Below are 26,988 nucleotides of genomic sequence, written 5' to 3'. Positions count from 1 at the left end.
TCATGCATTGGAGAAGGAAATGGCAACCCACTCCAGTGTTCTTGCCTGGAGAATCCCAGGGACGGGGGAGCCTGATGGGCTGCCATCTATGGGGTCGCACAGAGTCGGACACGACTGAAGCGGCTTAGCAGCAGCAGCAGCAGCAGTCTTTCAAGGTCCCTCACAGTGCTCAGGATAGTGACCGGGACAGTTTGGGCAAGATGTATCCTGAATTGGGTTCATGAAAAAGATGGGCAGAACCTTGGCAAGAAATCACTGCATAGTGCATGTGGTGGAGGCCATTGTCACATCTGGGGTGACACTGAAGACCATGGGTGGCTTGCTGGTTTGGTGCCCCTGTCACTTTGCACAACATCACAAAAGGGAACGTGTTTGCAAGGAGATATGAACTGGGGAAGGTGGAGCTGGAGGCCCAGTGAAGATGTAGACACCAGAGTAGGTGGCTCCTGGTTGTGACACAGTTGATGGTGTGCATACTGGGAAGTGCAGAAGAGAAGCCAGTGCTTCTGTTTGGTGTGGTGTAAGCACTCGTCAAAGGCCTGGCCCTGTGTGTCCTTGTGGAAGCTATTCAGCTGAGATGCAGACCCGTCCCTCCACAAATTTGAAGAATAATTATAGATTCTGAGCCCAGGGAAGTTTGCGTAGATAAATGGGATCATTTACATTAAAATTATGAATGTTTGTTCCCACTGAAAAGCAAGGTGTGTCCATTAGCATGGGGCTGCGGTATGACTAGGGCTGTTGTGGGGAGGGAGACAGGGTGTCGGGACATGTATGTGGTGTTCTTTGAGTCTCCAGTTGGATAGGGTGGACATGGGGTACAGAGACAAGACTTCAGTAAATGTGAAGAAATTATAATCTAAAGATTGGAACAATCACTAGCTGAAGCCAGGGCAAGAAGGTAGTCCTTGACTGATTAGGCCTTATGATAAAGATGAAAAATCAACCACGTGAGTAGGTATAGTTGAATCAGACTGGTTGGGCAGGTGATGTTCAGCGAGCAAGAGAACAGCCATTCTGTGTGGCCAGATTATACATCGGTGTTTCTCAGTGAGTTGGGCACAGACTCTGCAGGCAAGAGAGCCTTTTCTGGATGTACAAAAGCAGTGCTTTCCCTCTTGTTCACCTGCATTAGGCGTGCCCAGTATCTCCTTTCCAGATACCCAGTCAGGGTGCTTTTTTCTTTTTTTAAGGCAAGGCTTTGTTGGGACTTAAGCTGCAGCACCAGAGAGTAAAAAACATGTAACAGGTTCCTTTGCTTGGTCTCAGAGGGACCCTTTCTGACATTTTTATTGTCCTTGAGCAAAGCTTGCAAAATGAATTCAAACTTTTTTTTTCTTCTTTTTTTTGACTGGGAGAAGGGGCTTGCTGCATTGTATTTCCTGGAATACCCATTGAACCCAGCCGCATGGCAGCTGCAAACGTAGTAAATCCTAATCACTGAACCACCAGGGAATTCCCCCAAATAGCTAACACTTCAGGCTGTATGCATTTCAAGAGCAATTGTTCAGTCTCTAAGTGGTGTCAGAGTTCTTGACCCCATGGACTGCAGCATGCCAGGCTTTCATGTCCTTCACCATCTCCTGGAGCTTGCTCAAACTCATGTCCATCAAGTCGGTGATGCCACCCAACCATCTCATCCTCTGTCATCTCCTTCTGCTTTCAATCTTTTTCAGCATCAGGAATCTTTTCCAGTGAGTTGACTTTTCGCATAAGGTGGCCAAAGTATTGGAGCTTCAGCTTCAGCATCAGTCCTTCCAGTGAATACTCAGGGTTGATTTCAAGATCAATAGGATAATGTTTGTTTGCTTCCAGTTACCAGTGGCAGATGTCAGCTTGGGTTGGCTTTAAGGAATGAGGCCATGTGCAGACACTTCAGTGGTCAATAGCATTAAAGACAAATGGTCTTAAGCCCTTCCTCTGGTCCAGAATCTTCCACCCGCCTAAGAAGGATGAAGCCCTTCCCCCACAGAGGCAGTTTCTCAGTGCTCCTCCCCTCAGCAATTTAGCTTTTCTTGTTCGTCTTCTAGTGTGGGGTGCCATTTCTTGAGACCATGACACTACATTTTCCAGAAGACCATGTGTTATGACAGTGTTCAACCAATGAAAATGCAGAGTCTGGACATTCCTTGGAGGCCAAGTATCCGCAGTAGACGTCTGGTCTCTTCTTGGCAGGCATTTTGATTGCTGTAGAGATTGTGGAACTGGTTGAAAGTCTTTGTGTCTCATGTTCGTGCATGTCTGCTGTACTGTAAAGTGACTCAGTTACATGTATATATATTCTTTTTCTTATTCTTTTCCCTTATGGTATATCAGAAGATACATAATATAGTTCTCTGTGCTATGGAGTAGGACCTTGTGCTTTATTCATCCCGTATATACTAGTTTGCACTCCCAATCTTTCCCTTGCTCAGCTGCCTCCCACTTGGAAATCTGAGTCTGTTCTCTGTGTCTGTGAGTCTGTTTCTTAGATATATTCATTTATGTGATATTTTAGATTGCATATATAAATGAAACATGGTATTTTTCTTTCTATTTCTGACTTGCTTTACCTGGGATGATGATGTCTTAAGTCCATGCATGTTGCAGCAAATGGCATTATGTAATTTTTTTTAATGAGCTCAATAGTGTTCTATCGTATACATGTAGCCTATTGTCTTTATGCCTTCATCTGTTAATGGATATTTAGGTTATTTCCATGTTTTGGCTTTGAAATTTTTTCTTCCTGTTTTTTCTATTTGTCTATTTCATGTAATAATGTCTATTGATTTTTATAATGTCTATTTTATAATGTCTGTTGATGTACAAAAGTTCTTTAGTTTTTTCTTTTTTTCCTCCAACTTTCTTGAGGTTCAATTGACACATTATATGATGTAATTTAAGGTATAAAGTGGTAATTGTTCTTTTTTTTTCTAGTCCAGTTTGTCTATTTTTTATTTTGTCGATTTTGCCTTTATTGTCGTAGGCGAATTTATGGCTGAATCCAACATTTTGAAAGTTTTCCCTTTTTTTTCCCATAAGAATTTTGTAATTTTAGCTCTTACATTTTAGTCTTTGATATATTTAGAATGCCTTTTTGTATATGGTATAAGACTCTTAACTTCATTCTTGTACATGTGGCTATCCGGTTTTTCCAACATTATTTGGTAAAAAACTTCTCTTTATTGAATGGTAATGGTCTTATTGTCAGTAATTATTGGATCATATATATGAGGGTTGATATTTACAATCTGAAGTCTCCATTCTATTTCACTGGAGTGGATATATATCTTTATGCTTTTAGCATGCTGTTTTGATTACTATAACTTTGTAATATGGTGTGAAATAAGCCTTAGGTGCCTTTCATGAATCCCACTTGGTCATAATGTATAATCATGTTTATATAGTTTTAAATCAATTTACTGACGCTTTGTGGTTTGCATTTATGTTCATCAGAGATACTAGCGTATACTTTTTCTTTACGTTTTTGGTTTGGTATTAGAGTAATGTTGGCCTCACAGAATTAGATAGGAAGCAGTCTCTCTGCTACTGCCTTCTGAAAGGAGTTGTAGAGAATTGTATATCTTCCTGAAATGTTTGTCATATTTCACCAGTTAACCAATCCGGGCCAATTACATTCTGTTTTGGAAGGTTATATTCCTTATTGATTCAGTTACATTAACAGATGTATACATATTTAGATTGTGAATTGTTGTGTGGGTTGTGATAGACTGTATATTTCAAAAAATTAATCTATTTCATTTAGATTATCACATTTATGGTCTTGGAAATGCCCATATATTTCATTATGTGTTTAATGTGCATTGTCTCTGTGGTGGTTTTTCCTCTTTCTTTCTTTAATTCTTTCTTCTTCTTTTTTTGGCTGTGCTTCAAGGCATGTGAAATCTTCATTTCCAAAGCAGGGATCAAACTGTCCCCTGCAGTGGAAGTACAGAGGCTTTACGACTGAAACACCGAGGAAGTCCTCTTTTATTTTTGATACTAATAATGTATGCCCTGTCTTGTTTTTGTGATTAACCTGACTAGAATCTTTTTTATTTTATTGGTCATTTTAAGGAACCAACTTTGGCTTTGTTGATTTTTATCTTGATTTTTAAAAATTATTTCTTCCTTTGGGTTTTATTTTCTCTTTTTCTAGTTTCCTAAAGTGATTGCTTTTAGACCTTAATTCTTCCTAACATATACATTCAGTGCTATAAATTGCCCTGTAGCCACTGCTTTCACCACATGCATATTATTTTGAGAAGTGCTGTGTTTATTTCAAGATACTTAAAATTTTACCTTGAGATTTCTTCTTCGATCCCTGTTTTCTTTGGGTTGTTTAATTTCTTTTCATTGTGTGATTTGCCAGTTATCTTTCTGTAACTGGTTCTAGTGTAATTCCACCATAGTCTGAGAACAGACATTGTCTGATTTCTGTTGTTTCAGACTTGTTAAGGTGTGTTTTTTTGGCCCATGGTGTGCTCGTCTTGTAAATTTTCCACGTCAGCTTAAGATTATTCTACTGTTGGATGGAGTAGACCAGTAGTCTCTAGAAGTCCATATATCCAGTTGGCTGTGCTGGGTCTTCATTGCTGTGCAGGCTTTCCTCTAGTTGCAGCAGGAGGGGGTACTCTCTAGCTGTGATGCACGGACTTCGCATTGCGGTGGCTTTTCTTGTTCAGAGTACAGGCTCTCAAGCATTCAGGCTTCAGTAGTTGTGGCTCCTAGGCTCTAGAACACAGGCTGTGTAGTTCTGGCACACGGACTTAGTTGCACTGTGGCACGTGGGATCTTCCCAGACCAGGGATTGAACCTGTGTCTCCTGCGTTGGCAGATGGATTCTTTACCACTGAGCCACCAGGGAAGCCTCTGGTTAGATATTAATATAGTTAATAGTACTTTTTATTGTTTTGAATTCTGTTAATCTCTATTGTTTTTCTTTAATGCATATTCAGGTTTTATTTAAAGTGCATTTTGTTGTTCTAAATTTTACTTACTTAAAGATTTATTTTGGCTGTTTGGTCTTCTTTGTGGTGTACAAGCTATGGAGTGTGCAGAGTTAGTAGTTGTGGAATGTGGGCTTAGTTGCTCAGTGGCATGTGGGATTTTAGGTTCCTGACCATGGATTGAAACAGTGTCCCCTGAATTGCAACGCTGATTCTTTACCACTGGACCACCAGGGGAGTCCTAAAGCGGGTTTCTTAGACAACATATGGTTGAGTCCTGTTTCTGAATCCACCCTGATAATCTCTCTTTTAATTGGTACACTGAGACTATCAATATTTAGTATATTGATATAGTTTGATAAATACTTAACGTGTTTGTTACCATTTTCTAAAATTGCCCTTGTTCTGCATTCCTGTGTTAGTCTACCACTCCTTCTTTTTTGGTGTTAATTGAGCATTTTGTATGATTTTATTATCTCTCCTTTGTTAGCGTCCCAGCTGTATTTGCTTCTCTCCATTTTTAAATTTAGTGGTTCTAAATTTGTGTTAGGTATTAACAACTGATTTAAGATCACTTCCATATAATCCTATATTATTTCATGGGTAGTTTGAATAAATATATATTTGTGTTTTGTGGGATCTTAGTTCCCCTACCAGGGATCGAACCTGGGCTTCTGGCAGTGAAAAATGTGGGATTGTAACCACTGGGCCACCAGGGAATTCCTATGTAATTTAAAAGTATCCTAACTGAGGTGAGGTTCCATGGTTGCCTACTGGATAGGATTCCATTTTTTTGCTACTGTGGACCAGTTCACCCCAGCTGTGATCTGTTAGATGTGAAAAGATATTTTTCCAAAGGAGACATGCTAATGGGAACCTTGTACATAAAAAAATGCTCAATATTACAAATGGTAGGGGAAATGCAAGTCAAAATGAAAGATACTACATCATAAGTTATAATGTCTGTTATGAAAAACACAAGAAATAATGTTGGTAAAGATGTGGTGAAAAGGAACCCCTTGTGCATTTCGTGTTGATCCTTTGTTAAAATTCCAATCTCTCTGCTTATATTTTCCTTCTAGTTTCAATGCTGTCTGCCCTATCCATTAGTAGACATTAATTAGCTTATTAATCGTAATTGTTTAAAATTATCAATATGATCATTCCAGTATATCTGTAGTATTTGATTGTAGTTTTGAAGCTTTGTCTCTTCAGGCTCTGTTTTATGGGACACTGCAGAGCTTCAGCAGGCTCAATAGTTGCAAAAGAGTTATATCAGTTAGATTCTGCCAGAGCAGTTATGTTTATGTGGGGAGATGAAGCCTTAAAAAGTTTGTACTCCATCCACCATACATCCTTTCCTCTGGTTCCAATAGAGATTATTTATTCATTTACTCATTTTAATTTCTTATTTTATATTATAGTTTGCTTCATTTACAACGTTGTGTTAGTTTCAGGACTTTTTTTTAGTATTTAAAGATGATCTAAATGTTTTATTTGTAGTATTTGATGGCATGTATTGTGTACTGAGTTCCCCTGAGCCACTGTTACTGTTCTTTTGTCCTAACTCTGTTAGGACTTGCATCGTTTTGACTCTTGTAACTGGGAATGGAGAGTCCTTGGGCCTTATGGGATGGACATGACTCTGGTCTCTGCAAAAGAGCTTGGAGATTCTCTGGGCCCAGATGAATGTCAGGTGGGGAAGGACTTGTTATAGGTCTTTGTTCGTCATACCAGGAACATGTGACTTCCATCCTTTGAGTGGTGTTGTGGTGCTATCGCCAGTGGCTGCAAATGACTTCTCTTGTCTCTCTCTGTTCCGGACATTCTGCCAACTTGTCGTTTCTACTGCTTTCCAGTCTTAGTCTGACTCCAGCCTGGGATTCATCTCCTACCACCTGTGTAAACCTCATGTGGTCTTCACATTGTTTTCCCTCTGTTACTTGGTGGCAAAATTGTTTATGTCCTCAAACATGCATGTATGCTTTACTGTTTGTTGAACTCCAGCTGCATGCTGCAGCCAGATTTTCAGTGGCATGGATGAACAGTATACTTCTCCACAGTGTCACAGGTCACCAGAGGATGTAGTCCTGGTAAACCCACTGAGAGAGGAGTGCCTTTCGCCTTGGGTCACATCCAATCCTTGTGTCCTGGACATGGAGTGAGCACCTGCTTCCTCAGTTTGACCCCGGCTTCATATGCTGGATGTGATTCCATGGACCTGTGTACGCTTTCTGCTCCCAACTTGTCCCCACTGCTTCTTTCATGTGGCAAATATACAATTGTCGTGATATCATTCCCTCCAACAAAGTCAACCAGAACTTCACCATCACTTGTTTGTTTTCAGGTTCTTGGCGTGGAGTCCAGGATAAAGAGACACCATCTGAAGAAATCAAACCTGCAGGGGTGTTACAGTTTCGCACTCCCAGGGCAGGTATGTCTCCTGAGAAGACCCAACCCTGTGCGATGTGCATCCCAGTCTTGAGAGACATTTTGCACTTGGCTGAAGAGCAAGGAACAAATGAGGAGCAGAAAGCATACACATGTGCGGCCTGTGGGAAGGAGTTCTATTTCACTGCTAACATTCAGCAGCACCAGAAGCAGCACATTAGAGAGAATCCTTTCCTATGTAATACTGAGCGACCCTCATTTTTAAAGACCTGCACAGTTCACTCAGCAGGGAATTTCTCTACCTACATGGAGATTGGGAATGACTTCGTGGGAATCATGGGAGTTCAGCCACAGGCCACTAATACTGGGAAGAAACTGAACAACAGTACGGAGTGTGAGGTGGTTTTTCACAGTGGAGAAAGTCATCACAGTTTGGGAGAAGGTAAGATAGTTTCCAGCCACACAGACATTCTTGTAGAGGATGAGAGAGTCCTCATTAGTGAGGCATTTTGTGAGGTAAACAAATGTGAGAAAGCTGGCACCCAAAGAAGTAACCTCATTCAGCATGTGCAAGTTCACACTGGAGAAAAGTCTTACCAATGCAGCCGATGTGAAGAATTTTTTAGCCACAAATCCCAAATCCTTTCACATCAGAGCTTTAATTGTGGAGGAATGCTTTATGACTGCAGTGAATGTGGGAAATCCTTTAGCCGAAGGAAATACCTCATTTCCCATAGGAGAATCCACACTGGAGAAAAACCTTATGAGTGCAAGGAATGTAATAAATCCTTCAGACGAAAGGGGAACTTAATTGAACATCAGAGAGTTCACACTAGAGAAAAACCTTATCAGTGCAAACAGTGTGGAAAATTTTTTGCCCGCAAATCCATTTTCCTTGCACATGAAAGAATTCACACTGGAGAAAACCCTTATGAGTGCAACAAATGTGGGAAAGCTCTTACTACTATCTCTAGTTTCTATTATCATCTGAGAGTTCACACGGGAGAACGGCCTTATGAGTGCAATGAATGTGGGAAATCTTTCACTACTTTGTCAACTCTTTCTAATCATCAGAGAGTTCACAGTGGAGAAAGACCTTTTAAGTGTAGCGAATGTGAAAAATTCTTTAGCCGAAAGGAACATCTCAGTGCCCATATGAATGTTCACACTGGAGAAAAGCCTTATGAGTGCAATAAATGTGGGAAATCTTTTACGAGTAGGTCAAACCTTTGTAATCATTGGAGAGTTCACATTGGAGAAAGGCCTTTTAAGTGCAGTGAATGTGGGAAATGTTTTACTAGTAGCTCAAGCTTTCTTCGTCATCAGCGAGTTCACACTGGAGAAAGGCCTTACGAATGCAGGGAATGTGGAAAATCTTTTGTTGCTTCGAGTGGCCTCCGGTATCATCAGAGAGTTCACAATGGAGAAAGACCTTATGAGTGCAGTGAATGTGGGAAAAATTTTACTGCTAGGTCGACCCTTCGTGATCATCAAAGAGTTCACACTGGAGAAAAGCCTTATAAGTGCAGTGAATGTGGGAAGTATTTTACTAGTAGGTCGAGTCTTCTTCGTCATCAGAGAGTTCACACAGAAGAAAGGCCTTATGAGTGCAGTCAATGTGGGAGATCTTTTACTACACAGACATACCTCTATGATCATCACAGAGTTCACATTGGAAAAGGCCTATGAGTGCAATGAATGTTGGGAAAACCTTTAGGAAAAGACAGTTCCTCCTCATCCATTGGAAAATCCACATTGGATAAAAGCCTTTTGAGTGCAAGGACTGTGTTAAATCTTTCATCTGTTGGTGCCAGTTGATTAAACAACAGAATTCACACTAGAGAAAGGGCTTTGTGAATATTGCAAATATTGCTGACAGTGATGTTGAAGAAGTTTGAGGTGGTAACAGAGCATGAAGAACCTGTGCAGCAAATGGACTCTTTCTGAAGAGTAAACTGAGGCACAGAGACTGTATCATCTGTTTGTGATCTCCTTGGAATGAATAGGCATCTGGGATTCAATGCCAGGTTGCCAGGTTTAGGATTTAGGGAATCTGATCACTTCTCTCCTGCTCCCCACCCTCTTCCACCCCCCGACACACCAGGTTTGAAGACTGAAAGAACACTTTGTCCATTATGACCCCCCACCCTAGGAGCCCAGCTTATACCCCAGCCTCATGCTGATTGGACAGGATTGTCTTCTCTGCCATCCAGCATTGATGCCTTACATGTGAATGACCACATTATCTACCCAACTAAACCAATGCTTTGGTTCAATAATTATTATTTCCATTTGTGAAAGAAGGGGTGTCTAGTTCAGAGATTTAGAGGGACTTACACAGGAGCTCACTACTGCCACACCTTTCATGAGAGTAGTTGCTCTACACTGCAAATGCTTCTCTTCTGCCCCTTAGAGCAGGGACTCCATTTCCTGTGTCCTGACCATGAGCTACACAGACCTGAAGCCTGGATTAACCCCAGGGACTCCAGCTTCATTTCCACCCATGCACATCTTTCAGTAACAACCTCCCACTTGGAAGGTTCTCAGGGACAGCGGCATTAAGCCAGGGACTCTGGACTGGCTCATTGGTATTGCCCTAGGTTTGGAACTGGCTCTACCACCATAAGCAGTGATTGGTTTCCAAGGTTCTGTCTACCTTCTTTATATAGCCACCTCAAGATGTCCTTGTTGCCCTGTTATATGGTTGACCACTCATTGTTCTGGGCAGTGGGAAAGACACTGAAGGCCTGAGAATGTCCAGTGTGTTCCTCACATGGCGTGGTCTCCAGGATTCTTCTTCCTTTACCCCTTTACCCATATTCTCACTTTTCCTCCCACCCCTCCAGAAAAATGTAGCTCAGAAGAATAATGGTTGTTTATTAGTATGAACTTGCCCTCCTTCCCTGATCAGCCTAACTTAAAAACTAGCCCTGAATGCAGACTGACCTCTTCCATAAAGACTAAAACCCCTGTGTAAAAAAATCATTATGATTTTAGTTGCCTTTTTTCTCAGGACTTTTCTTCCCCTTCACTGTGCCATGTGGCTGTGGGATCTTAGTTTCCCTGTCCGGGAATCTAAAATGTGCCCTATGATATGGACATACGGAATCTTAGCCACTAGACTGCTGGGGAATTCCCTTTCACTGGATTCTTAATGTTAATTTTTGTTTTTCATGTGTCTGTTTTTCACCTGTGTGTTCTATTTGGGAAAATTTCTATTCATATTTTGGCCTACTTTTGTTTTCTGGGATTTGTGTTTTCTCTTTTTTTGACAAGAAGGAAAGCAAAGAAACATCAAAGACATCTGTTAGATTTCACTCATTCAGCAATAATGTGTGTGACTTTTTTTCTGCATGGAATCGTAATTCATAGTACTGAAAGTATATGTTCTAAAAGTTTATACTATGGGTAATGTAATGACCACATGCATTATACATGTTTTCAGTAAATCTGTTTTATTCACATTTGTTACCTTAGTCTTAAGGCCAGACATTTAATTGCACAGTAAATCAAGCCCTGTTTTGTAGTGTTTGCCAGTTTCTTTGGTGTTAATATTCCCATCCTTGCCAGTGTCAAATTGTGAACATAATGTCACTGAAATGGAGTTGAAAAGAATTGCCAGTAGCCCACCATGTATGCTTTTTCCCCCTTAAAGGTCCAGTATCTGGAAAATATTGTAGGAATGTAGCTAATAAATCATACTAGAATGATTATTGATAGATTTTGCTAAATTGTTTTAAAAATCGTTTCATTTAAATCGAGTTCATTTAAATTTTATGTATTTAAGATGTACATTGAACATACTTGTGTACATCCTTCAAACCGGTTTTCTCTTGCCATTTTAAATTTACCTTCAACATTATCATTACTGATGCAAGAGTATAGTAATGACTATTTTCAAATATATATATATAAATGGAATGACTGATGGACTCTTCCTGTATCTTATACCATTTATCATATTTATACACGTGATCACTTTTTGTGTTTGTGTATCAGGATTTACCTAGTCATTCTTAAGTTTTATAATCTCAGGTATCATGTTTTTCAATATGTAACTTCTTGGAATGCATTTCTAAAATGAAGCTTTTTCATAACTCCAGTAACTAACACAAGAAAGGATTCTAAATATCAGTGTATATCAGCACAGCCTGGGACACAGTGTGACAGAGTTTGAATGCTCACACCCTTTGACGCAGCCTCGATCTACAAACTCATGTAGCATAGAATGAAGGAGATATGACAGAAGTGAGACCTTGTTGGAGAAATACAGTGGGACATGCTGACCCTGCACAGCAGATGTGGGTACAGAATTCACAAACACTCCAGGGAGATTTGGGGCCGGGCATGTGATACAGATGGCCCACGTTGTGGTGTGTGGGCCACACACACTCTCACAGTTCTTGTGGATCCCGTGTGATAAGGTGAGTGCAGACAGGCTTGCAAAGAACAAGGTCTGACGTCACCACAAGTTTGACGGTGCACTGATGGTGTTCAGTTGAGGGACTGGGTCACAAGTGTTGTACAGGTGAAGATTCACGCCTGTGAGCAGCTTTGTTTCACGAGAACTTGGCGTTGGGTTTTACAGGCATTATGGGAGGTGTCATTCTTCAGCCCTTAGCATTTGGACTAAAGTTTGTCAAGGATGGGTCCGCAGAAGATGTTGGCACTTTCCTTCTGGGTATCTTGATAATTAATAATCATTTGGTGATTTACATTTTTCTGCTGGGTAGGAGGAGCAGTGGGGTGATGAGTGAAGTGGGGTGAAGCAGAACAGCTGGTGCAGAACAAGAAGACCTTAGGATTAAGAGGGAAGGCCAGTCCTGTGTGTAGGATATAGTTGATTAAGACTGTTGGGCCAGGGGATGGATGTTCAGAGAGCTAAAGAACAGCTTATTTGGATGGCCTGATTATACATCAGTATTTTTCACCAAGTTGGGCACAATCACAAACCACAGGCAAGAAAGCCTTTTCTGGGGGGACCAAAAGCAGTGCTCTCCCCCTTGTCTACCCGCTCAGGCCTGCTCAATATCTCTTCTATATTCAGGGTCCTGGCTTCCCCCCCACCCCCACCCCCCTCAGACTAGGAAGAAAAACGAATAACAGGTTCCCTTGCTGGCTCTTTGAGGGACCCTGTCTGACATTTTTAGTGTCCCTGGCCAAAGGTTACAAAATGACTTTTTCCCCTGGCTGCACAAAGGCATTTACTGGATGTTATTTTTTTGGACCAGTGCTTTAACCCAGACACATGGTGGGAAACACCAAGTCCTAATTACTGAACCACCAAGGAATTCCCCAAAATAGCTTTAACACTTCAGGCTGCATGCCTTTCAGAAGCATTAGGATAATATTCATTTGCTTCCAGTTTCCACTGAATGTCAACTTGGGTTGACTTTTAGGTGTCTGAGACCATTTGCAAACACTTCAGTGATCGGTATCATTAAAGACAAATGTTCTTAAGCCCTTCCTCCTGCCCTGGATCCTCTGCCTGCCTAAGGATTGAGCACCTCTGTCACAACAGGTAGTTTTTCAGCTCTCCTACCTCAGTTGTTTTCCTTTTCATTCCTCCAGTGTTGTTGTTCAGTCACTCAGTCGTGTTCAAGTCTTTGCGACCCCATGGACTGCAGCACGCTAGGCTTCCTTGTCCTTCACCATCTGTCACGTCCACTGAGTCGGTGATGCCATCCAACCATCTCATCCTCTTGTCCCCTTATCCTCCTGCCTTCAATCTTTCTCAGCATCAGGGTCTTTTCTAATTAGTCGATTCTTCGCATCAGGTGGCCAAAGTATTGGAGCTTCAGCATCAGTCCTTCTAATGAATATTTAGGATTGACTGGTTGGATCTCCTTGCGGTCCAAGGGACTCTCAAGAGTCTTCTCCAACACCACAGCTCAAAAGCATCAGTTCCTTGATGTTCAACCTTCTTTAGTGGTCCTACTCTCACATCCATACATGACTACTGGAAAAACCATAGCTTTGACTAAGTTGCTCCAAAGCATGTGGGGTTAGTTCCCTGATCATGGATTGAACCAGTGTACCCTATATTGTAAGACAGATTCTTAACCACTGGGCCATCAGGTAAGTCCTAAAGTGGGTTTCTTGAAGACAGCATATGGTTAAGCTCTGCTTCTGGATCCATCCTGAAATCTCTCTTTTAATTGATGTACTGAGACTATCCATGTTTAGTATATTGGTGTATACTTGGATTAATATTTAATACTGTATTGATAGTATGCTTGGATTAATATCTAACATATTGCTTGCTATTTTCTAAAATTGCCCTTTGTTGAGGTCCTTTAATGGACTGGAACCTGGTGGTCCAGAGTCCACCGATAAGAAAGTAAAGGAGAGAAAGAGGCTGATATTCCTTGGTTTATGCAGAAAGCCAATAAAGCCCCTGCACGGGGCTTGCTCTGTTCACGAAGGCCTCAGGCACCCTCTCCATGGGGTGAAAGTGCAGAGTGCCTTCTCAAGAGGGTCTTAGAAGCTCGGGCAGGAAAGTGAACTCAGAGAGCCTCTGCGCTCCAGGGGATCAGCCTGAAAAAGAGAGAGAGAGAGAGAGAGAGAGAGAGAGAGAGAGAGAGAGAGAGACATGGGGACCAGAGTTCTGATGGAGCAAAGGTGTTTTAATTAACATGGTGTGGGTATATATACTGTCTTACAAGGTAGTTATTCTCAGCAAAGATAAAGATTAAAATTCCAGACTTACAAAAATAGGTGATCCGTATTAGAGAGAGAGTTGTAAACAATTGCTTTTACTGTATGGTTCACAAGAAGGAAGAGGGTACTCATCACCATATAGAAACACTAATGAAGGAAATGCCTGGATTCCTCAGCTCCCGGGAGAGGCTTGCCTCTCCTCTTAATTCCCGAGTATTCAGGAATTAGAAGGAACAGAGAATTCCTGACAGATCCAAAACAGCACACAGGAAGCCTCGTGTTAAATGCTTCCTGACAATTCCCCCTATTTTATTTTATTTGTAAAAAAGGTCTTGACCAAATGAGTTTTGTTAGTATTAACCAACCTTATAGAAGGGAGACGGTAAACAACAAATATAATTATCAAGATAATCACCAAAGTTACAGTTCCAGACCTGATACTGATAAGTTGTTCAGCTAAAGTTTCCAAATTAGGGGAAGAGGGCAGATTTTTAGAAAAAGTTTTAAAGATTTTCTTTTGCAGTAATTGTATTTCAGAGAGGCATTATCATGTATATTTTGTAAATGAAATTTGATTTGTTCCCAGTTATAGGCAGGTGCAGAGCACCTTCTCAAGAGGGTCTTAGAAGCCCGGGCAGGAAAGTGAACTCAGCCTCTGTGCTCCAGGGGGTCAGCCTGAAAAAGAAAGAGAGGGAGAAAGAGAGAAAGAAAGACACGGGGACCAGAGCTCTGATGGAGCAAAGGTGTTTTAACATGGTGTGGGCATATATACTGTCTTACAAGATAGTTATTCTCAGCAAAGATAAAGATTAAAATTCCAGACTTACAAAACATAGGCAGTCCATATTAGAGAGAGAGTTGTAAACAATCACTTTTACTGTTTGGTTCACAAGAAGAAAGAGGGTACTTATCACCATAGTAGCTAGTAGCTCAGTCGTATCCGACTCTTTGTGACCAGGCTCCTTCGTCCATGGGATTTTCCAGGCAAGAGTGCTGGAGTGGATTGCCATTTCCTTCTCCAGGGGATCTTCCCGACCCAGGAATCAAACCCGGGTCTCCTGCATTTCAGGCAGACGCTTTACTGTCTGAGCCACCAGGGAAGCCCCTACTTATCACCATATAGAAACAGTAATGAAGGAAATGCCTGGATTCCTCAGCCCCTGGGAGAGGCTTGCCTCTCCTATTAATTCCTCAGGAATTAATAAGGAACAGAGAATTCCTGACAGATCCAAAACAGCACACAGGAAGCCTCGTGTCCAATGCTTCCTGACAGCCCTTGTTCTTTTTTTTCATTCTCGTTTTTTGGCTGTGCTGGGTCTTGGTTGCTGCCTGGACTCTCTCTGCTTGCAGAGAGAACAGCTCTGGTCCCCGTGTCTGTCTTTCTCTCTTTCTCCCTCTCTTTCTTTGTCAGGCTGACCCCCTGGAGTGCAGAGGCTCTCTGAGTTGCCTTTCCTGCCCGGGCTTCTAAGACCCTCTTGAGAAGGCGCTCCGCACCTGCCTATAAGCCTCTAGTTGTGCAGGCTTCTCATTGCCGGGCTTCCCTTGTTGTGAAGCTTGGGTTCTGCGGTGCGCTGACTTTAGTAGCTGCTGCTTCGGGGCTCTAAAGCACAGGCTCAGTAGTTCTGGTGCACGGACTTAGTTACTCTGTGGCATGTGGGATCTGCTGGGATCAAGGATTGAACCCATGTCTCCTGCATTGACGGGCAGATTCTTTACCACTGAGCCACCAGGGGAAAAAACCCTACGCTTATTCTCTGTTCCTTTGTTAATCTACCACTCTCTTTTTTGTGGTGTTAATCAAACGGTTGTATGATTTTATTTTCTCTCCTTTGTTAGCTTATCAGCTCTATTTCCTTCCATTTTTTAATTTAATTGTGCTAAAATTTGCATTATGTACTTATAAATGATATAAGAGTGCTTCCTTATGCTATATGGTTTCATAGGTAGTTTGAAAAGATATATATTTCTATATAATACACAGATACAATACATATACATACATGTATGATCCTGTGGTTTTTTATTGAAAAGTATTCATGTGTAAGTGGACCCAAGTATTTTAGAACCCGTGTTCCAGGTTTACGTGTACTGAATGATTATGCTTACATGTTGAATCTTTAAATCAACACCACCGCCACCAGTCAGATACAGACAAAGGATTAGTGGTTGCCAGATCAAGGTAAGGAGTGTAGAGGAAATGAGTGAAGGATGTCAGAAGTTACACACTTCTAGTGTATAAGGTAAATCCTGAGGATGTAGTGCACAGCCTAGTGACTCTAGTTAACAAGACTCTGTTTTATATTTAGAAATTTCCTGAGAGCATTCCTGGCGGTCTAGTTAAGAATCTGCCTGCCAACGCAGGAACAGGGGTTCGCTCCCTGGTGCAAGCAGATCCCATATGCTGTGGAGCAGCTAAGTTCATGCACTGCAACTGCGGAGTCTGCCTGTTGCAACTACTGAAGCATTCCTGCCTTAGAGCCTGTGCTCTGCAACAAGAGAAGACACTGCAGTAAGAAGCCCGCACATTTCAACTAGAGAGTAGCCCCTGTTTGCTGAAACTAGAGGAAGCCTGAGATCAGCAATGACGAACAAGAGAAGCCATAAATAAATAAGGAAAAGAAAAAAGAAATTGCCAAAGGAGTAGATCGTAAAAGTTCTACACACACACACACACACACACACACACACAATGCAGTCAGAGTTTCTGAGTTCTGGAAGTATACTTCCTTACCCTATCACAGGTCCAGGAAGTGTGTTCCTGGTTTAAAAAAAACAAAAAACAAAAAAACAAAAAAAAAAAAAAAAAAAACCATTGACAGAGGAGTGAACTGTACAAGCCTCCTTTCACCTTCAGCCACCTCCAGTCCTGTCCTGCGCTTGGTGAGATCAGATGCTTCTCAGTTTTACCACAACTAATTTCCAGAACACAGTCCTGTGGAGTGGTTCTTTCACTTGTCAGAATTCATGGCTGAATCCAAGATTTTTAAAGTTTTCCCTGTTTTTTCCCCTAAGAATTGTGTAACTTCAGCTCTTACATTTTGACCTTTGATATATTTTGAATGCCTTTTTGTATATGGTATTAGGTAGGACTCTAACTTCATTCTTGTACATGTGGCTATTCAGTTTTTACAACACTATTTGTTGATGAATCTATTGAATAGTAATGGTCTTGTCAGTAATTATTGGATCATATATTATGAGGGTTGATCTTTATAATCTGAAGTCTATTTCACTGGAGTAGATATCTGTCTTTATGCTATTAGCATGCTGTTTTGGTTCCTATAACTTTTAATATGGTGTGAAATAAATGCTAGGTGCCTTTCATGAATCCCATATGGTCATGATATGTAATTCTGTTTGTATAATTTTTGAATCAGTTTACTGATGCTTTGTGATTTTGCCTTTATGTTCATGAGAGATATTGGTGTATATTTTTTCTGCATGTTTTTGGTTTGGTATTAGAGTAATGTTGGCCTCACAGAATTAGTTAGGAAGCAGTCCTTCTGTTTCTGTCTTCTGAAAGGAATTGTAGAGAATTGTATATCTTCCTAAAATGTTTGTCATATTTCACCAGTTAACCAATCTGGGCAAGTTGCATTCTGTTTTGGAAGATTACTCCTTATTGATTCAGTTACTTTAACAGATGTATACCTATTTAGATTGTGTATTGTTGTGTGGGTTTTGGTAGACTGTATTTTTCAAAAAACTGGTCCATTTCATTTAGGTTATCACATTTATTGTCTTGGAGATGCCTGTATATTTCATTATACCATTTAATGTCCATTCCGTGTGGTGGTTTTTCCTCTTTAATTCTTTCTCTTTGTCTCTCTTTTTTTTTTCTTTTGGCTGTACCTCCAGGCATGTGAGATGTTTGTTTCCAAACCAGGGATCAAACTGTCCCCTGCAATGGAAGTACAGAGACTTTACCATTGGAACTGGGGAAGTCCTTTTTTATTTTTAATATTAGTAATTTATGTCCTGTCTTGTTTTTGTGATTACCCTAATGAGAAATATTTTTTATTTTATTGGTCATTTTAAGGAACCAGCTTACTTTGTTTGTCTTTGTTATTTTTCTTTGTTGATTTATTAAATGATATCTTTTCTTCCTCCTTTGGATTTAATTTTCTCTTTTTTCTAGTTTTCTAAGGTGATTGCCTTTAGATTTTTTTTTTAATATATGCATTCAGTACTATAAATTGCTGTATAACCATTGCTTTCACTGCATACACATATTTTGAGAAGTGTTGTGTTTGTTTCAAGATACTTAAAAATTTACCTTGAGATTTCTTGTTTGCTCCATGTTTTATTTGGGTTGTTTGACTTTTCCTTGTTGTGCGATTTTTCAGCTATCTTTCTGTTACTGGTTCTAGTGTGATTCCACCATGATCTGAGAACAGACATTGTCTGGTTTTTGTTGTTTCAAATTTGTTAAGGTGTGTTTTTCTGGCCCAGCATGTGCTCTGTTTTATAAATTTTCCATGTCAGCTTAAGACTAGTCTGCTGTTAGATGGACTAGACTTGTAGTCTGTAGGTGTCCAGATACCCAGTTAACTATGCTGGGTCTTCATTGCTGTTCAGGCTTTTCTCTAGTTGCAGTGACTGGGGGCTACTCGCCAGTTATGGTACACAGACTTCTGGTTTGGTGGCTTTTTTTTTTTTTTTTTTGAGCACAGGCTCTCAAGCATTTGGTCTTCAGTAGTTGCGGCTCCTGGGCTCTAGAGCACAGTCTCAGTAGTTGTGGCACGTGGACTTAGTTGCCCTGGTGCACGTGCGATCTTCCTAGACCAGGGACTGAACCTGTTTGTCCTACATTGGCTCTTTACCACTGAGCCACCTGGGAAGCCTCTGGTTAGATATTAATATAGTTACTGACATTTTTATTTTGAATTCTGTTAATCTCTCTCTAATGTTACATGCATGTTTTTATTTAAAGTGGGTTTTGTTGTTTTAAAATTTTATTTATTTAAATATGTTTTTAGTCCATACTGGGTCTTCATTATGGTGCACAGGCTCTGGAGTGTGCAGAGTTGTTAATTGTGGCCTACAGGCTTAGTTGCTGTGGCATGTGGGTTCCTGACCATGGATTGAACCAGTGTCTCCTGTGTTGCACTTCAAATAGTTAACCGCTGGACCACCAGGGAAGTCCTATAGTATGTTTCTCAGAGACAACATATCGCTGAATCCTGTTTATGGATCCACCCTGATAATCTTTCTCTTAATTGGTACACTGAGACTGTCGATGTTTAGTATATTGATATAGTTTGATAAATACCTAATGTGCTTGTTATCATTTTATAAAATTATCCTTGTTCTTTGTTCCTGTGTTAGTCTACCATTCTTTTTTTTTTTTTTTTTGGTATTAATAGAGCATTTTGTATGATTTTGTTTTCTTTCCTTTCTTAACTTGCCATCATTTGCTTCTCTTCATTTTTTTATTTAGTTGTGCTAAAGTTTGTGTTATGTTTTCAGAATTGATTGAAGACCACTTCTATATAACATTATATGACTTTATGAATAGTTTTATATATATATATATATATTTCCATCTTGTAATGTCTTAGTTCCCTGACAAGGGATCAAACCTGGGTTCCTGGCAGTGAAAGTGTGGTGTCATAACTGCTGGCCCACCAAGGAATTCCTTCATAATTAAAAAAAATCATAACTGAAGTTCCATGGTTGCTTAGTTCAATAGGACTCTAGGCTTTCATTGCCATGGACCAGTTTGAACAAGGTATTATCTGTTAGATCTGAAAAGATATTTTTCTGAATGAGTCATGCAAATGGGAACCTTGTATGTAAAAAAATGTTCAGTATCACAAATGGTCAGAAAATGCCAATCAAAATGACAGTGAGATAGCATGCCACACCTGTTCTGATGTCTGTTATGAAAAAGACAAGAAATAGCGTTGGTGAAGATGAGGTGAAAAGAAGCCCTTGTGCATCGTGGGAGGTGTTACGTTGCTGTCATCACTGTGGAGTAGACCATGGAGAACCCTTACAACGTTAAATGAGGGACTACAGTATGATCCAGCAGTTCTAACTCTGTATTTATCCACAGGGAGTGAAATCACCGCACCAAAAAGGTATCTGCACCCCATGTTTATTGTTGCATTTTTAACACTATCCAAGTGATAGAAACAAGCTGAGTGTTCAATGATGGATGAATGGATAACAAATATCTGGAACATATGGAATATTATTCAGCCCTAAAAAAGAAGGCCATTTTGCCATTTGCAACATTTGTGTTTGCTTTACTATTTCTTGAACACCAGCTACCTGTTCCACCCAGATGTTCAGATATACAGGATGTACGGTATACTTCTGCACAGGTCACCAGAGGATGTGGTCCTGGTAAAAGCCATTGACAGAGGAGTGAATTATACAGCATGCCTTTCACCTTGGGTCACATCCAGTCACGTGTCATATGCTTGGTGAGATCAGCTGCTTCCTCAATATGACTCCAACTTCATATCCTGAACACGATTCCGTGGACTTCTTCTTTCATGTACCAAACGTAAAATTGTGATGGTGTCATTCACCCCAATAAAGTCAACCGGATCTTTACCATCACTTGTTTGTTTCAGGTTCTTGGCGTGGAGTCCAGGATGAAGAGACACCATCTGAACAGAGCAAATCTGCAAGAGTGTCACAGTTTTGCATTCCCAGGGCATGTTCGTCACATGAGAAGACCCAACCTTGTAAGATGTGCATCCCAGTCTTGAGAGACATTTTGCACTTGTCTGAAGAACAAGGAACAAATGGGGAGCAGAAAGTATACACATGTGGGGCATGTGGGAAAGAATTCTATTTTACTGCAAACATTCAACAGCACCAGAAGCAGCATGTTAGAGAGAATCGTTTCCTATGTAATACTGAGAGACCCTCATTTTTGAAGACCTGCACAGTGCACCCAGCAGGGAATTTCTCTACCTACATGGAGATTGGGAATGACTTCATGGCCAACATGGGAGTTCAGTCACAGGCCACTAATACTGGGAAGAAACTGAACAACAGTACGGAGTGTGAGGTTGTTTTTCACAGTGGAGAAAGTCATCACAGTTTGGGAGAAGGTAAGATAGTTTCCAGTCACACAGACATTCTTGTAGAGGATGAGAGAGTCCTCATTAGTGAGGCATTTTGTGAGGTAAACAAATGTGAGAAAGCTGGCACCCAAAGAAGTAACCTCATTCAGCATGTGCAAGTTCACACTGAAGAAAAGTCTTATAAATGCAGCCAATGTGGAAAATTTTTTGCCTATAAATCCAGTTGCCTTGCACATCAGAGAGTTCACACTGGAGAAGGGCCTTATGAGTGCCCTGAATGCGGGAAATCTCTTGCTAATAGGTCGACCCTCTCTTACCACCTGAGACTTCACACTGGAGAAAAGCCTTATAAGTGCAGTGAATGTGGGAAATCTTTTCCTGCTAGGTCAAGCCTTTGTCATCATCAGAGTGTTCACACTGGAGAAAAGCCTTGTGAGTGCAGTGAATGTGGTAAATTGTTCAGCCGGAATGAGCATCTCAGAGACCATAAGAACATTCACTCTGGAGAAAAGCCTTTTGGGTGCAATAAATGTGAGAAATCTTTCACTAGTAGCTCCAGTCTTCGTCATCATCAGAGAGTTCATGCTGAAGAAAGGTCTTATGAGTGCAATAAATGTTGGAAATCTTTTACCAGTAGGTCCGGCCTTCGTTATCATCAGAGAGTTCACACTGGAGAAAGGCCTTATGAGTGCAGTGAGTGTGCAAAATCATTCACAACTCAGTCAACCCTTTCTAATCATCAGAGAATTCACAGTGGAGAAAGACCTTTTAAGTGCAGTGCATGTGGCAAGTTTTTTAGCCAAAAGGTACATCTTAGTACCCATATGAATGTTCACACTGGAGAAAAGCCTTATGAGTGCAATAAATGTGGGAAATCTTTTACAAGTAGGTCAAAACTTTGTACTCATTGGAAAGTTCACATTGGAGAAAGGCCTTTTAAGTGCAGTGAATGTGGGAAATGTTTTACTAGTACCTCAAGCCTTCTTTGTCATCAGAGAGTTCACAATGGAGAAAACCCTTATGAGTGCAGTGAATGTGGAATATCTTTTGTTGGTTCAAGTAGCCTCCGGTATCATCAGAGAGTTCACAATGGAGAAAAACCTTATGAGTGCAGTGAATGTGGGAAAAATTTTACTGCTCGGTGGACCCTTCGTGATCATCAGAGAGTTCACACTGGAGAAAGGCCTTATAAGTGCAGTGAATGTGGGAAGTATTTTTCTAATAGCTCGAGCCTTCTTCGTCATCATAGAGTTCACACTGGAGAAAGACCTTATAAGTGCACTGAATGTGGCCGATCTTTTACTACTCAAACACATCTCTATGATCATCACAGAGTTCACACTGGAAAAGGCCTATGAGTGCAGTGAATGTGGGAAAACTGTTAAGCAAAACAGTGCTTCTTCATCCATTGGAAAGTTCATACTAGAGAAAAGTCTTGTAAGTGCCAGGAATATGTTAAGTCTTTCATCTGAAGGTGCTACATGATGAAATAACAGCGAGGTCACACTGGAGAAACAGCTTTATGAATATTGCAAATATTTCTGGCAGTGATGTTGAAGAAGCTTGAGGTGGTAACAGTGGGAAGAATCTCTGGAGGAAATGGACCCTTTTTAGAGAGGAAACTGAGGCACAGAGATGCTGGATCACCTGTTAGTGATCTCCTTAGGATGGATAGGGATCTGGGATTCCATGCCAGGTTGCCTGGTATAGTTTTTGGTGAGTCTGCTCACCGTTCACCCCAGGTTTGGGGACTTGAAGAACATCTTGTCCATCCCGACGCTTCTGCCACCCCTCCACACACACACACACACACACACACACACACACACACAAACACACACACGGACGCACCACCCCAGGAGCCCTGCTTATACCCCAGCCTCATACAATGATTGGTTTCCAAGGTCCTGTCCATCTTCTTTATGTACCACCTCAAGATGTCCCTGTTGCCCTGTTTTATGGTTGACCTGTTCACTGTTTTGGGCAGTGTGAGGTACACTGAAGGCCTGAGAATGTCCAGTGTGGCCCTCATATGGCATGGTCTCCAAGGCTCTTTTCCTTTACCCCTTTAACCATAATCTCTCTTCTCCCACCCCTCCAGAGAAATGTAACTCGTGATTATATGTAAGAACTTGTCCTCCTTCCCTGGGTCCACACTTGATCAACCTAGCTTAAAAGCTAACACTGGAATCAGGGTTGATTATTCCCATGAAGACTAAAACCTCTGTATAAAAAAATCATCACTATTTAATTGCATTTTTCTCAGGATTTTTTTTTCTTGACTGTGCCATGTGCCTATGGAATCCCCCTGTCCAGAAATCTAAACTGTGCCCCGTGATGTGGACGTGTGGAATCCTCACCACTAGACTGCTGGCAAATTCCCTATTCAGGATTCTTGATGTTCAGTTTTTGTTTTTCATTTGTGTGTTTTTCACCTGTGTGTTCAGTTCGGTAAAATTTCAATGCATATTTTTGCTTATCTTTGTCTTCTGAGATTTGGCTATTTTCTCTTATTTGACAAGGAAAGCAAAGAAACAACAAAGTTATCTGTTAAATTTCACCAGTAATACGAGTGACTTTTTTCCTGCATGGAATTGCTGTTCAGAATATCGGGGGTTTGTATTCTCAGTGTTTATACTATTTGTAGTGTAATTGCCACATACGTCGTCTGCTTTATTAACATATGTTACCTATTCTTAAGTTCAGACATTTAATTGCACTGTAATTAAATCAAGCCCTGTTTTGTAGTGTTTGCTAATTTCCCTGGTGTAAATGTTCATACCATTACCAGTGTCAAACTGTGAGCATAATGTCACTGAAATGAAGTTGGGAAGCACTGCCAGTAGCTCACCATTGTATGGTTTTTCCCCCTTACAGCCCCAGTAGCCGCAAAATATTTTAGGAATGTAGCTAGTAAACCATAGTAAAATGATTATGGACAGTTTTTGCTAAATTGTTTTTTAAATAGTTTATTGAATGTATATTTGCTTTAAGTTTTACATATTTAGAATGTACATTTAGACATACTTGTGTACATCCTTCAAACCAGTTTCCTTCTGCCATTTAAAATTTATCTTCAACATTGTAATCACTGGTTCAAGAGTATATTATATTTTAGTAATCAGTGAGTCAGTCAGTTCAGTTGCTCAGTCGTGTCTGACTCTTTGCGACCCCATGAACAGTGTCAGACTTTATTTTTTGGGGCTCCAAAATCACTGCAGATGGTGACTGCAGCCATGAAATTAAAAGACGTTTACTCCTTGGAAGGAAAGTTATGACCAACCTAGATAGCATATTGAAAAGCAGAGACATTACTTTGCCAACAAAGGTCCATCTAGTCAAGGCTATGGTTTTTCCTGTGGTCATGTATGGATGTGAGAACTGGACTGTCAAGAAAGCTGAGTGCCGAAGAATTGATGCTTTTGAACTGTGGTGTTGGAGAGGACTCTTGAGAGTCCCTTGGACTGCAAGGAGATCCAACCAGTCCATTCTGAAGGAGATCAGCCCTGGGATTTCTTTGGAAGGAATGATGCTTAAGCTGAAACTCCAGTACTTTGGCCACCTCATGCGAAGAGTTGACTCATTGGAAAAGACCCTGATGCTGGGAGGGATTGGGGGCAGGAGGACTAGGGGACAGCAGAGGATGAGATGGCTGGATGGCATCACTGACTCGATGGACGTGAGTCTGAGTGAACTCTGGGAGTTGGTGATGGACAGGGAGGCCTGGCGTGCTGCGATTCATGGGGTCGCGAAGAGTTGGACACGACTGAGCGACTGAACTGAACTGAACTGATCATGATTTACTTAGTTGTGTTTAAGTTTTATAATTGCAGGTATCATGTCTTTCAATTCATAACTTGTTAGAATGCATTTCTAAAATAAAAGAAGCCTTTTCGTAACTCCAGTAAGTAGCAGAAGAAAGAATTTTAAACATCAGTGTATTTCAGCACAACCTGGGATACAGTGTGACTGAGTTTGAATGCTCACACCCCTCGATGCAGCCTGGATCTACTAACTCATGTGCCATAGCACAAAGGATGTGTGACAGAAGTGAGACCTTATTGGAGAAATACAATGGGACGTGCTGACCCCGCATACCAGGTGTGGGTACAGAATTCACAAACACTCCAAGGAGATTTTGGGGCCAGCCATGTGATACAGATGCTCCACATTGTGGTGTGTGGGCCACACACACTCACACAGTTCTTGTGGATCCCATGTGATAGATAAGGTGAGTGCAGACAGGCTTGCAAAGAACAAGGTCTGACGTCACCACAAGTTTGACAGTGCACTGATGGTGTTCAGTTGAGGGACTGGGTCACAAGTGTTGTACAGGTGAAGATTCACGCCTGTGAGCAGCTTTGTTTCACGAGAACTTGGCGTTGGGTTTTACAGGCATTATGGGAGGTGTCATTCTTCAGCCCTTAGCATTTGGACTAAAGTTTGTCAAGGATGGGTCCCCAGAAGATGTTGGCACTTTCCTGCTGGTTATATTCCTAATTAATTATCATTTGTAGAGTTATGTTTTTCTACTGGGTAGGAGGAGCAGTGGGGTGATGGGTGAGGGCATTAGGAAGAAGAGTTTTGGAGATAGGGAGAGAGCCACAGTGGTGACTCCTAGTCCTTCAGGGTCACTCAAAACACTCGGGATAGTCACCAGGAGAGTGGACACAGGCACATCTTGAATTAGGTTCATGAGAAAGATGGGCAGGACCTTGAGAACAAATCACGGCATATGGTTGTGGCCAGTGTCATGTCTCCGGGGACACTGAAGACAGTGTGGGCTAGCATGTTTGTTGCTGCTGTCCCTTTGAACAACTTCAGAAAAGGGAAGGTGTCTGCAGTGAAATGCAAACTGGGTGCAGTGGAGCTGCAGTCCCTGGTGGAGACGCAGACAACGGTGTGGGTAGTTCATGGCTGTGCCACAGCTGATGGAGTCCACGCAGGGAAGTGCAGAAGAGAATCAGTACACCTGTGCAGTGTAGAGGACGCCCTCATCAGAGGCTGGCATCTGGGTGCCCTTGTGGAAACTCCTGAGCCTAAGGTGTAGACCCCTCTCTCCACAAATTGGAAGAACAATAAATTCTGAGCACAGGGCAGTTCAGGTAGATATATGGGGTCATTCACATGACCGCCATCAATATTAGTTCCCAGTGAAAAGAAAGGGATGCCCATCAGCATGGGGTTGTGGTATGACTAGGGCTCTTTGGGGGAGGGAGACAGAAGGTGTCAGGATGCCCAAGATGTTCTTTGAGTTCCAGAGTGGATTGGATAGGACGAGGAGTGCAGTGATCATATTCCCTATGGCCTGAACCGGGTAACGTGGGATGGATTCCCAGATTCTCCTCCATTGCTGGGGGATCACAAGCAGCAGACAGTCACACTGTGCCTGTTCCTCACTAGAAGTGGTCCGTTTCGTGCATGACTGACATTTGCATCCTACTACCTTACCACCTCACACTCCTCCAACCCCATTCCTGTCTGTGACCTTTCTGTCTCCCCCATCTAACACCCTCACGGACTCCCCTGGTGGTCCAGTGGTGGCAGCAAGCCTCCTTGACTGGTTGGAGACACAGCGGGATAGGTTGGAGGAGCCTGGACTCTGTTTAGTAGGAGTGAGTGTGTTCCCTCCTGGCCGAGAAGCCATGCAGAATGAGGTCTGCTTCAGCAGCTGCTGGTATCCGATGAGCAGGCTCACTAGACACCCCAGCCATAGAGAAGTGCTCTCGCTCCACAAATTCCATGACCCAGCATGTTGCTGCATCTGGGGCAGTCCCCACCCCAGCATACCTGCAGAGAGACCACCCTGGCCCCGCCTCCTCCCTGTCCAGTGGTGCCACAGCAGGGTGGGAGTGTGGAGGCTGGCAATGCTGATCAGCTCTGAGAGACCAGGTGGTCTAGTCCTAGGGGCAAGATAATATAATTGCGCATCCCAAAGACCAAAGAAAGGGCCTGGAGACATCAAT

The 26,988-nt window shown here is 41.6% G+C and overlaps 1 protein-coding gene across 3 annotated transcripts in view; it reads left to right on the top strand.

The window, feature by feature from the left end:
• Positions 1–23,780, top strand: part of LOC102409997 (zinc finger protein 883) — a 45,124-nt gene extending 21,344 nt beyond the window's left edge. For all 3 annotated transcript variants that reach the window (XM_045163400.1, XM_045163398.1, XM_045163399.1), the window contains 2 exons: positions 7,276–7,761; positions 20,564–23,780. In XM_045163400.1, the coding sequence (XP_045019335.1) occupies positions 7,365–7,761; positions 20,564–22,380 (2,214 nt within the window). In that variant the 5' untranslated portion in view covers positions 7,276–7,364 and the 3' untranslated portion in view covers positions 22,381–23,780. The remainder of the gene's footprint in view (positions 1–7,275; positions 7,762–20,563) is intronic.
• Positions 23,781–26,988: the final 3,208 nt, after the last annotated feature.

This window comes from Bubalus bubalis, chromosome 18 (assembly GCF_019923935.1).
Source record: "Bubalus bubalis isolate 160015118507 breed Murrah chromosome 18, NDDB_SH_1, whole genome shotgun sequence".
NCBI classification, from domain to species: Eukaryota; Metazoa; Chordata; class Mammalia; order Artiodactyla; family Bovidae; genus Bubalus; species Bubalus bubalis.
The sequence above is the reverse complement of the archived record's forward strand: the minus strand, read 5'-3'. Positions and strand labels throughout refer to the sequence as shown.